Here is a 13,050-nt window from a genome sequence, read left to right on the forward strand (position 1 = left end):
ACTGCAAAATTTCCATTAGGCGACATATGTCTCAATTATCGCATTTTGTCTCACATTATCACGTGGGAATCAGATGCTGGAGGACAAAATGGGCTATTCAATTGAATTCCATACACCCTCTATGGAAGACATGAACTTAATCTCCCACACAGGGGGTGTAGATTTCAAATGGAGTCCCTCATTCAGGTAACTCCATTTGAAATTTAGACTCCCTGTGTGGAAGATTAAGGTCATGTCTTCCGTAGGGGATATGGATTTTAACTGGAATAGCTGAATATGCAGAATCGATGCAACGACACCTTTGCGAAAGTGTGCTATCACTGCTCCCAGAGTCCCATACTGCATTAAGAGGTTTGTCAAGCCTAATAAAAACACAAAATGCCTTCCAAACCACTTACATAGCCCTCATGGGCATGGCTTAACATAAGCTTAACATAAAAGTCTCATTGGTTTTAACATCATTGAAGGCAATAAGTGACTTGGATAGGAAGGAGACAGTATTGTGTGAGTACGGAAGGATGCGAAAGAGTGGAGAAGAACGGGCAAATATTAAGTGGGGACGGAAGGAAAACGAGAGCACAGGGCAGTGGTTAAGAGTTTTCATTTCTTGTTTAATTTATGGAAGGGTAACCTGCTATTGTATTGATATAAAAACAAGTTGTTATTTTTTGTTTATTTGATTATTTGTTCATTCATTCACCCTTCCTTTATGTATTTATTCATTCATGTATTTATTCATTTATTTATTTGTTCATTTATTCATTTATATGTTCATTTATGTATCCATTCATTCATTCTTTTTAATACATCATGCGTTTGTTCATTTCAATTCAAAATAGTGGGAAAATGCTATATTCCATATTTAAAGGAGTATTTCATGATCCTCTTTTTATGAGATTTTTTCAGCAGATATCCAAGAAAAAGCTTATTCCCAAAATTTCAGTTGATTCTGATTTTATGCATTTATGAAGTTATGCATGATTATGTGTATTACACTGCTCCATAGGCCACTGTTGTAATTTTCTTCTAGTATACCAGAACTTCAAATTTGATGATATTTTAGCTAAACGAATTAATCGGCAAGAAACTTTTGGTACATCAACATTATGTAGCCAGATTTTTCCAGTGGTATAAAAATCTCAACTTTTTTTGAAAAAAGTGGGGGGATGAAGCTGTGGATCATGAAATGCCCTTTTAACTAAGCATTTCAATGCCAGCTGTAATATATTTTGAGGAAACTTTTTAAACCTTATTATGAATGCTCCCAGATACCAGGGACCCTCGCTACATCACCATGGTCAGTCTGTCATTAAATTTGAATATTTCTCCAGGCCTATTCATCAGCCCTCATTTTAAGGTGTATTTTGTGATTCTAGCATCCTGCTTTTTATGGTATGTTTGAGTAGATATTTACAAAAAAGTTTATTCCCAAAATGTAGTTGATCCGATTTTATGCGTTTGCAAGTTTAAATGCATGATCATGTATTACATTGTTCCATAAGCCACTGTATTGTAATTTCATTCTACAGAACATAAATACAAATTTGACAATATTTTTACTAAGCGAATGAATCTGCAAGAACATGTTTGCAAACAAACATTATGTAGCCGAAGGTTTCCAATGGTCTAAAAATCTCAACTTTTTTTAGAGAAAAGTGGGGGATAAGGGCAAGGCTATGGATCACGAAATACCCCTTTAATAGGACACCAACTTAAATACAAAAAGGTGTAGCAACATTTAACTCGCGCATATTTCCAGCCCGGCAAAGGTTGCCAACAACAGGCTTCAAAATGTGAAAGTTGATGACCATGTAAACAAATAGATCTAATTCTGCGCCAGATGTAATGCACATCTTTCCTATTGGCATATTACACAGATGTAATTATTAAGCATTAAATAATGTCTCAGGTACGTAATGTAATTGATGACAGGTATACATGCATGATGGACAATAACAGATGGGATGCTCAACATGTTTGATATTGTGCAAATATCTTTGGAGCCCATACAATATACTGGGGAAGTGTCGGCCTCAAGACCCTCTGTTCAAGCTCTATTTCCATTCCAGAGCCTATTTGAAGATCCAAAGACTTTTTCTTAAATTTTCTCCAAATATCCCACAATTAGCTTCAAATTTGAGCGTCAAGCACTTATTCATGAGAATTTTTTTGCACAAAATAAGGCAAAATAAGGCTGTCCATTTCAGCTCTGGAGACCCCATTTTTTTGTAATGCTGATTCAGAACAGGGTTGCCAAACCCGCGATTTGGTAGCCCAATTGGGCGACTTTTGAAGATTTCCCCCGCGACTTTTTACAATTTCCTGTCCCATAGAAACCAATGGTTAAGAAAAAATTTGGGTGACTTTTCAACATTGGCTCCCTCGACTTACGATAGTTTCCTGCCACATTGAAACCAATGGTAAAGAGAAAAATTGGGTGACTTTTCGATTATTTGACCCGCGATTCCAGCTGAAATCTTTTGGCAACCGTGATTCAGAAGCCCATAAACAGGCATAACATATCTTTCATTAGGACAGCCAGAAAGCTAGATCTAACAACATTAATCCAACACAACACTTTTTGTCTTTAATTTATGGTGTTATGTTTTGGGTGTTATTTTCTTACATCCATGGAACCCTGTGGGGCAAGATTTTTCCACCCCGATCTACCCCAAATATACCAACCCAACCCATGTCAACTTGGGGGAGAACTGAACAAGACCCGGCCCAGGCCATTGATATATTCTTTGATCTGTCCCAACCTGTAAATTTTGAAATTTTAAAAATCTAATCCAATCTGCTGTCGCTCCAGATCGGTCTAATCGGTCCCAGGTAATTCAGATTGTGGTCGGGTTGCCCCGCAGGGCACCAATGCCACTGCCCAAAATAAAACATGACATATTCACTTTTTTTCTGATGCTAAAAATAGATTCATCATTGATTTTGACCTATAAACGGAGGAATACAACTTTGAATATCAATATTCAATTCATGTATAGCTTAAAATATTCAACATATGATGACTGTTTACATACCCAGCGATTACCCGCAGCACATACAAACATTATACATACTACTCTATACAGCAAACAAATTAAGAAACATACCCTTTTCACCCAGGTTGGCCCCCAGCTACTGATATTCAATTTTGATTTCAACGAAACTTAATATATACATTTTCATCAAGCAATCATTTCCAATAAACAATTAATGAAGATAATTCATCAAGCTGTTCAACAACCAATATTGATTGTGTATACCCTACGGTGTACTGTACAATGTATACAATTGGTAGGCAGGTTCTCTGTATTATGCTATAAGTTTTTAAAGGAGTATTTCGTGATCCTAGCATCCTCTTTTTATGACATTTTTCAGCACATATCCACGAAAAAACCTATTCCCAAAATTTCAGTTGATTCCGATTGTGCGCTTATGAAGTTATGCATGATTATGTGTATTACGCTGCTCCATAGACAATGCGTTGTAATTTCGTTCTGGTGCACCAGAACGAAATTCAAATTTCACAATATCTTTGCTAAACTAATTAATCTGCAAGAAATATTTTGTACATAAACATTATGTAGCCAGAGGTTTCCAGTGATATAAAAATCTCAACTTTTTTTTAGAAAAGTGGGGGGGGATGAGGCTGTGGATCACGAAATGCCCCTTTAAGTAATTATTGTTAAATTTCAGTTATAAATAGCATCATTTTTAAATCTTACTTGTTATTTCTGCATGAATTATTTGTGTTAGGGAGAGTGTGTTCAAGCCATAATGTGTGACTTGATCCACAGCAATGCCCTCAATATTTTTTAAAGCTCTGCTCTTTACATGATTTTAATACCCAATGGTGTACTGAAAAGACGACGCCTCAAGTACTTTATACAGTAAAATTTGTAGTTTTTATAATAAAATTGGGATGCCCAGGTTTTTTTTTGCCAGTTAAGCAGCTAAGTGTTCCCTTTCATTTTACCTTATTATTTCTATATAAAATGATCAGAAAACCTCCTTGACAGTTGTTACTAATATTATGTAATAATTTTTGGCAAAGAATAACAAAATTAAAATTGGACTGAAATCATACATTGGTCTACTTAAGCCTTAAATGTCTATATAAAAAAATCATGGAATAAGTCTGCAATGTCTTGTTTGCTATACTAAATACTGTTGATGGTAAAGAACATTTTAGCAAATTTTCACCCATTAAATAAATCATTGTTAATTAGAAATTAATCAATTAAAACATGAATTTCAAATGGACCACTTACCCTGAGTAAGACATGGTCTCAGATTTGAAGCAGGTTTCACTGCCAAAGTGTGTAAAAATTCACTCCAGAGTGAAAATAGCTATGTTTAATTTCTAAGGTGTCTTTTCTAGGGTAAAATTGTTTGTAGAACATGATTTTTTTGTCAAAACGCGTGCATCGTACATCGTTTTGCTACAAAATGTTGATTTGTGGCCGATTTTGCCCGAAAAATGCACTTTTTTGGGTGACAAAAATTTTCACATGCCAACTTTGTATACTCATAGAGTCTACAATATACATAGATATGGCCCTTTAAAATGTTAACATATCAGCTGAGGGTACTATTTGATGGTTTCAGGTATTTGTTTTGTGATTGACTTAATCATTTGCGTACAGAATCATTCAAATATGACATGCCTCGTGACAATTGACATGCCAAAATAAGCTGTTTTCGGCAAAAAAAATTATTTGAAAAATCATAACTCTTGATAGGAAGGTGCTACAGTGATGGTAGACCTACCAGTCTATGCAGTATTGAATGGGCTTTCATTTGATACCTAACTTGGTTCATTTTAACTAAGGGAAAAACTTGCAAAATGTAAAAATGTTTCCCCTACCCTTAAAATTTTGATGTGTGTAAAAATTCCGCCATTTATAAAAATCGGGATTACAAGAAAACTACAAGAGCTATAGGCTTGAAAAACTAATCAGTTATGCACAGTATAAGTTCCTACTTGGGTATAACATTAATATCTTTCCATTCCTTTTCAATTTTCTTTTCTAATTTTTTTAACAATTTGTGACATCTGTAAATTACGTAAAATTTGGCATTTCGAAAAATCGCAAAAAAAAAAAAATATGAGGCGACATGTTTAAAAACTAATCAGTTATTCCCATGATACAGTACTACAGGGATATAGTACCAAACTTGTGCTAAAATGCATATTTTTTGAGTTCTAATTTTTTTTAACAAATTGACTCGCCACCCCATTTTTGAGCAAAATCGGGAACAATTAGTACCTGTAATATTGCGCAATCATGTGACCTATATTCAATGTGTGTGCACCAATCAGATGTCAGACTTGCACTACAACATGATGTGAGCCTTGCAGAGCCTTTATAAGTGTGCCAATAGAGTTCAAATATGTTGTGATGATGATGTTGTCACTTATGGATCTCATATTTATATTTCCGTCAAAAGCATATGCCTCTACTGTAATGCTCATATCAGGAAAACAATGACAGATTTTGCATTTCTGACTTCAGAAAAACTAATCAGTTATTCCCATGATACAGTACTACAGGGATATAGTATCAAACTTGTCCTAAAATGCATATTTTTTAAGTTCTAATTTTTTTTTTTTTTTTACTCGCCACCCCATTTTTGAGCAAAATCGGGAACAATTAGTACCTGTAATATTGCGCAATCATGTGACCTATATTCAATGTGTGTGCACCAATCAGATGTCAGACTTGCACTACAACATGATGTGAGCCTTGCAGAGCCTTTATAAGTGTGCCAATAGAGTTCAAATATGTTGTGATGATGTTGTCACTTATGGATCTCATATTTTTATTTCCGTCAAAAGCATATGCCTCTACTGTAATGCTCATATCAGGAAAACAATGACAGATTGTGCATTTCTGACTTAAGAAATGAATTCTGCACAAAATTTCAGTCTAGAAAACATATTTAAAACAATATTTTTTGAAACTTTATATTTTGCCATTTTTGGCAGTCAAACCTGCTTCAAATCTGAAACCGTGTCGTAAGTGGTCCACGCATGGAAATCCAATGTCTTCCACAGAAGGAGCATGGGTTCCAAATAAAATAAACAATTGGGTAACTTCCATTTGAAATACTCACTCCAGTTGTGGACAATATAGGTAAAGTCATTAATACAGAGGGAGTATGGGTTTCAAAATAATTAACCCTGACCAATTATACTTGAAAAGATACTCCCACTGTGGGGGATATTTCTAACATCTTCCACAGTGGGGTGTGATTTTCCAACAGAACAGCCCAATACTACTGCTGATAGCACAACATCATTCTGTGCTATCAGCAGTAGATAGCATGTGGTATATAGTGTATTAATGGCTGTATTTTTAATTAAAGTACTGAAATATAGATATGCAAATGCAATGTACCAGGAGCTACCATCCCCATACTAAAAGAGAATGATGTGAGCCTGGTTTTAAATTTTTGCTTGAAATACTAATTGCTAATTTAAAAAAGATTTTGGAGTGTAGTTCTGGGAATATAATATTATTTTGTGGGCTTAATGCTTAACTACCACGACTACTCAAAATGGAAAATGTGGAATGTTTAATTTTACAGTGAAAAATGTTGGGTACAAAATTGAGCTAAATGTAACACTAAAACATGTCAGGTATAATTTGTAACAAATCCTTTCAACATCTTACAGTATTATAGGCCTATAAAATGCTGTAAATATTTACAGTTAACTATTTAATTCCACAGACTTGCACAACAAAGATGTACAGTGTGCTGTAAATTTGAGCTGCATTTTTATTGTATTTTTGAGAGTATGTAAACTAATTAAGGTAGATCAGCTGCGCAATGCTTTACTGCGGAATTTAATGAAAGAGTAATTTAGTATTTAATCATAGTAGTCAAAGGTCTCTTACAGTGACTTTGATGTTGACAATTATTATATTTAACTGTAACTTAAACTGCATTGTTTCAACAGTGACCATTTTGTGGGTGCAACACTAGAATAACGATGGATTTTTTTTTTATAAGAAGTACAATTTTTTTACTCTTCACCCCCTTCAAATTGACATTGCCATTTTCTATTTAAAGCAATATTGTAAGTCTGTGAGACAATTTACCCAGTTCTTATTAGAGCCATAATGTATCAAAATTGGTTCATTTTTTAACCTGATTTTTTGACATATTCGCTTATATAATATTTACACATATCCCAACTTACACCTAAATAGTACAAGACAAATTTGTTGTTTGTCGGATCAACAGAGCAATTTTGACATAATACCGTATTCAGACATTTAGTCCTCTATAGAACTCCACATTAAACGGTCAAAATAGCCAGTGGGGTTTCTTTCAATCTTCCTTATTATTTCGGTTTCAAATGGACAGAAACCTTCCCTGCCAGTTAGGCCTATTAATAATATTACTTCAGCAGTCTGCGTAAAGAACAACAAAATTAAAATTTAATGGAAATCGTACATTATGGCTTTAACATGTGTGCCAGAAGCGGTAAATAGAAAATGGCCTGTGGTAGGTATTTTAAATACAGTATTAAAACACTGTGGCTACTCGTAGTTGATGTTATTACAAAATATTAAGCAAAGCGCTGATGCTGACCTACAATATCACTCCTGCTGAGAGTGGAAGCATGTCTGTTTTCTATATAAATAAACAATATTAAGCTACCTAGATAAGTGGAAGCTTTAATTGATGTTAAATTTGGAACTGCTTGTGGTGCAACTGCTGATGTACTGATGGAAAAAGCACTTTCAAACTAGTGCTTGCATACCATAAAATGGGGTAACTTCGGTCAGCAGGGTTACTTTGGTCGGTAAAATCTTTTTTGTTAAACGGTCATATTACCAAACAGCAATATTGTTTTAGTCATATTTGGTGTCAATTTGTTAAGCAATAATCAAAGTTATTATATTTGGAAGAAATAATAGTTTCTCAGATCCAATTTCCTCAAAATTGACAAAATAATTGGTATTTTGACCAAAAATGAGCATTTTTACGTTTTTTTCAGAAAAAATAAAAATCAATCTTTCTGAACAAGGATGTGTGCTTGGTTAATTTTACAAGGGGTCAAATCTCACAAAAAGCAACAACTTGACCATACAGCAAAGATCTTTTTTTGTTCTTCGTATAATGTAATATTCTGACCAAAGATGCCTAAAATGTGGGGGAACTTTGGTCAGGCTATTTTTAACCCTATAGGGCCATTAAAAATTATAAAAAAATCTTTTTCAACTTCAAAGTGTAGAGGGGAACCCTAATGTCCTAAATAACAGCTAATTAAAATTAGAAATATAATTGTTTTTGTTGGGAAGCAGTGGTTTCAAAACTCTGAAAATTGACCAAAGTTACCCCATTTTATGGCACTTTGTTGTCTGGTCTGGCATTGGAGTACAAGGGGGGGGAGACACAAAGAGTCTAATTTTTTTGACAACTTCCATTGAATTACCAAAACATAACCAATGCACCCTCAATGAGTTCTAATGCCCCCCCCCCCTAATCCGGACGACTCACATGATGCCACGTTACTTGATCAAAATAATAACAACGTCTTTTAATTCTAGTAGTGTAATTTAGGTAAACATACCCATATAGCCAGGGGTACAGGGGTCAATAAGCAGAAAGGGGTGTTTTTTGTGTTTAAAAATATTTAAAATCAGCTCTTTTTAAAGCAAAAATGCACAAAAGGTCTACTTTTACTTTGTAAAATTGTTAAAATCTGTCCTATTTTGAACAATATATTTTTTCAAAAGGTCCGCTTTTTACCCCTGCACCCCCTAAATCCTGGCTACAGGCCTGTAAGTAAAGGTCTGTTCATACTAGGCCGCAATTGCTTTGCGGTGCAGTGTGATGCCGATATATTGATTACTTTTTGCTGCAACTCATTGCATTAGGATGCAGTGCGGCAACGCATTGCACAGCAAAGCAATTGTGGCATAGTATGACTATGAACGGACCTAAAGAGTAATAATGTACCAATGAAATGTTTTTGCTCTGAACAGGGTTACCCAAGGGCTTATTTTTTCCATTCAAGAAATGTTTTATTTTCCATGACTTAAAAATGTGACATAATGTGGTCTATGGAGGCCAAAGGCCACAAATTTGAAATTGAGATAAAGGCAAAAGATGGAGTAAAAAACAATAAAATCCATAAGAAAATAGACATTTATACAAAACTTCATAACTTTTGAACCAAGTATGCTAGACCTTTGGTGTTTTCAGTATATGATAGCCTAATGTGATAATAATTACAGTAACTCAATTTTCAAATATGCCTCCTTTGGCCTCCATGGACCATATTGTGTCACAAATGTTTGACACGCTATCTTCAGTAGATAGCAGCATCGTTATAATGTTAAGACTGGACTATCTTTAGCATGTTTAGAGGGTAATCTTATGATAGCTTCAGTAGATTTTAGTAGAAAGCAAACCAATGGAATGGGTAAAAGAGACATTTTCTTAATTCCAACAATTCCAAAGGGGTCTTGTACTTTTTCTTCACCCACCAAGTAGGGAAGCAAGTTTATTATCACCTCTGACTTGAAAATAGATCCTTCACTTTAATAGGCCTATATCAAAAATATATTCCTATTTCGCTTTTTAAAGGGGCATTTCGTGATCCACAGCCTCATCCCCCCACTTTTCTCAAAAAAAGTTGAGATTTTTATATCACTGGAAACCTCTGGCTACATGATGTTTATGTACAAAATATTTCTTGCAGATTAATTTGTTTTGCAAAGATATCGTGAAATTTGAATTTCGTTCTGGTGCACCAGAACGAAATTACAACGCATTGTCTATGGAGCAGTGTAATACACATTATCATGCATAACTCGCAAACGCATAAAATCGGAATCAACTGAAATTTTGGGAATAGGCTTTTTTCGTGGATATGTACTGAAAAATGTCATAAAAAGAGGATGCTAGGATCACGAAACACTCCTTTAAGCATCACACACTAGTACACCATGCCTCAAAGGGGTCCACATGACATAAACAACCCCATTTTTTTTCTTCCATCAAATTGATAAGCCAATAGACTATTTGCATTTGTCTTTGAATGGAAAAAAAATTCTTGACTTTAATTATATGGAATATAGAACAAGCTGGCTAGCTCCGTAGCTAGCTTTAATTATTTTTATACCATTCGCTTCCATGATTGAAAATTCACTCAATTAAGCAGAAACCTTTCCAATATCATCTTCTTTTCTTACCTGTTTGTGCGAGCCCTAATTCCGGCGGATCTCCCGGCATAGACATCGCAGGTGCTGACTGCTTCAACGATAGCGATAATGCCGCACTCCGCGGTTTACGACCGCTTTTAGGAGATGGTACAGCCATTTAGGATAAAGCTGATGCTTTCGCCATAAAACTGATGATAAAAAATTCCACTAAATTCCTTTAGATGGTACGGTGATTATCAGTTAATGTGAAGCAGATCCAATGTCGTATGTCTAAGCGACGTGTGTGAGAAATACGTGTTGGTGAATTTATTTCCAGTCACGAAGTTTATAATTATATTACACTTTACACTGCATAGCTTCCAGAATGCAACTGAACAACGCAATTGTACTGCATTACAAGACCAGACAAGCAATCATACGAGCTGTCTGTATCGAGTCTGCGCGGTTTGTGTTTCAACCACGCCTCCTTCATAAACAACTAGAAATATTTCACTTCTGAAGCAGTTCTTTAATATTTCTGTCAAATTTCATCATTTTAAGGGTTTCTATAGAGATTGTTTACTATTTTCAAGTATCTAATCTTTTAGCAACTTTGTGTTTTGACTTTATATCTTCAGAAAATAGCAAGCTTGTTCAGTACGATTTGCTATCTTCAGTAGATAGCAGGATTACTTCATCAATGTTAAGATTGTGCTATCTTCAGAAGGTAATCTTATGACAGCTTCAGTAGATTTCAGTAGATCGCTAAATCTTAATATTATATTTCTATGAAAGTGACAACAACATTAAGATTTTGCTATCTTCAGTAGATAGGCCTACCAACATGCCTACGATATAAATATTATGCTATCAGCAGTAGATAGCAAATTTTCAACAATATTAAGATATAAATATAATTAAAGTAGGTCTACTAATATGACTGACTGACTGACTGAATGAATGAATGAATGGTTGATTGAATGATTGATTGATTGATTGATTGATTGATTGATTGATTGATTCATTGATTCATTCATTCATTCAATCATTCATTCATTCATTCATTCCGATTTATTCATTCATTAAAAGATTTATGTAGGGATAGCGCAAAATACACAAACATTTCTGATCGCTTTCCAAAGAATAACTCGAGAACCGTAAAAAATACCGAATTGTAATGTCATTTTTGAAATTCTCAGAACAAAAGACTTTATATGTACACGTCTCACTTTTTATATAAAGAAAAGGGGGGGGGGTGATTTTTGAGAAAAAAATAAGACAAATTTGCAAAATTGGTCCTGCAACCATTTTTACATTGATGATCTTATCTTCAAAACTGTTTCATCAAACGAGCTCTGTTTTTTTTTTGTTTTTGTTTTTTTTTGTTTTGTTTTTTGCGAAATGACAGATAAAGATGTCACTACATTCGTTGGATCCATCATCCATTCTGGGAAGACTCTGACTCTAGACCCGAAAATGGCTTATTCAGAGAATACCGTGCAAGAAGCACGAATGTATACACCGTGTATGCTATCTTCAGTAGATAGCAACATAACAATGCTTTAAGGTTATTAATTATTTTAAACTGTTGTGATTTGGTAGTTCACAGCATCTTACGAATGGTAGTGCGCTTTGGCAAAAACTGCATTGCTCAATTCATAGCGAGCGTGTAGAAGAATTAAAATATCACAGATATACTTTTATAGGAGCTGCGGTTCTTGAGTTACGTTGTAAAGAGGGCTGAAACAACAACACTTTTGTAAAACGTACATAACTCATTAACAACAATAAATTAAGCAAGTTTGCAAAGTATACGATTTGTAGAACTAACTTTTGCAAAACATCAAGGTGTTAATTTTCAATAAGATATTGATCTAGATAATAAAAATCGATTTTTAGGTTGCTTCGACCAACAATATCTCGTCTACCCTTAAACAGATGATCAGCAGATGTGTTGTATACAATATCAAGGATTCTTGTATTTTAGTATAGGGCTAGGTAGCAACATAACAATTAAAACTTTTGCAATCTTCAACAATTTATCGATAATGAAATTGGGCTATTCCATTTGAAAGCCATACACCCCTTATGGAAAACATTTCCTTCATCCCCCATACATGGATTTCAAATGGAGTCACCTATTTGAAATTCACACTATAGAGGTGTGTATGCTCGTATAAATTTCAACTGGAATTGCATATTGTGCTATCAGGCAGTAGCGTAACCAGCGGGAAGGGGGTGGGGCAGAGTGCCCCCCTGACATAAAATGAAAGAAAAAAGTGCCCCTCTGACAAAAAAATGAAAGAGAAAATCAGGAGGGCAAAGGAAAAGAAAAGGGGCCAAAATGGGCCAAAATAGTGTAAAATACAACATTTTTGCGCGCTACGCACGGCGAACGCACATTGTACAGATAGGCCTAAAGCCCTCTTCATCCTGATAATGGGCGAAATAGCGCAAAATACCAAATACCATATCGTCCCAATAAAGCCTTTTTTGAAGCTCGAAGACATACAGTCTTTATGTATTGTATGATGCAACTGTAATTTTTTTTTTTTTTTCGTCTGTGCCCCTGAAATTTTATTTTGCCCCCCCGCGCGACCAAAGAAGCTGGCTACGCCCCTGCTATCAGGCTAGACACGTATGCACCAACAATATATGACTGCGAGACTAGTTGCTATTAGTGTCTAAAAGATCAACATACCGTAAAACCCCGTCTACAAGCATCCCAGCAAACACAAAACGTTTTCGACATCATTCGCAAAAGGTTATAAAAGGTTGTCAGAAAACGTTTAAATGTCGGGTTATATAAAGGGTATATTAAGGGTATAAAATGTTTTCATATCATTAAAAATCATTTTTTGATAATCTACTGCTCAGTAAACAAAAATGT

General features: G+C 34.8%; 1 protein-coding gene across 1 annotated transcript in view; it reads right to left on the minus strand.

Moving 5' to 3' along the window:
* LOC140137074 (uncharacterized) overlaps nt 1-10,532 on the minus strand; it is a 291,494-nt gene extending 280,962 nt beyond the window's left edge. Inside the window, 1 exon segment of the mRNA XM_072158732.1 lies at nt 10,212-10,532. Within this exon segment, the coding sequence (XP_072014833.1) occupies nt 10,212-10,338 (127 nt within the window). The 5' untranslated portion in view covers nt 10,339-10,532.
* Nucleotides 10,533-13,050: the final 2,518 nt, after the last annotated feature.

This window comes from Amphiura filiformis, chromosome 17 (assembly GCF_039555335.1).
Source record: "Amphiura filiformis chromosome 17, Afil_fr2py, whole genome shotgun sequence".
Classification (NCBI taxonomy): domain Eukaryota; kingdom Metazoa; phylum Echinodermata; class Ophiuroidea; order Amphilepidida; family Amphiuridae; genus Amphiura; species Amphiura filiformis.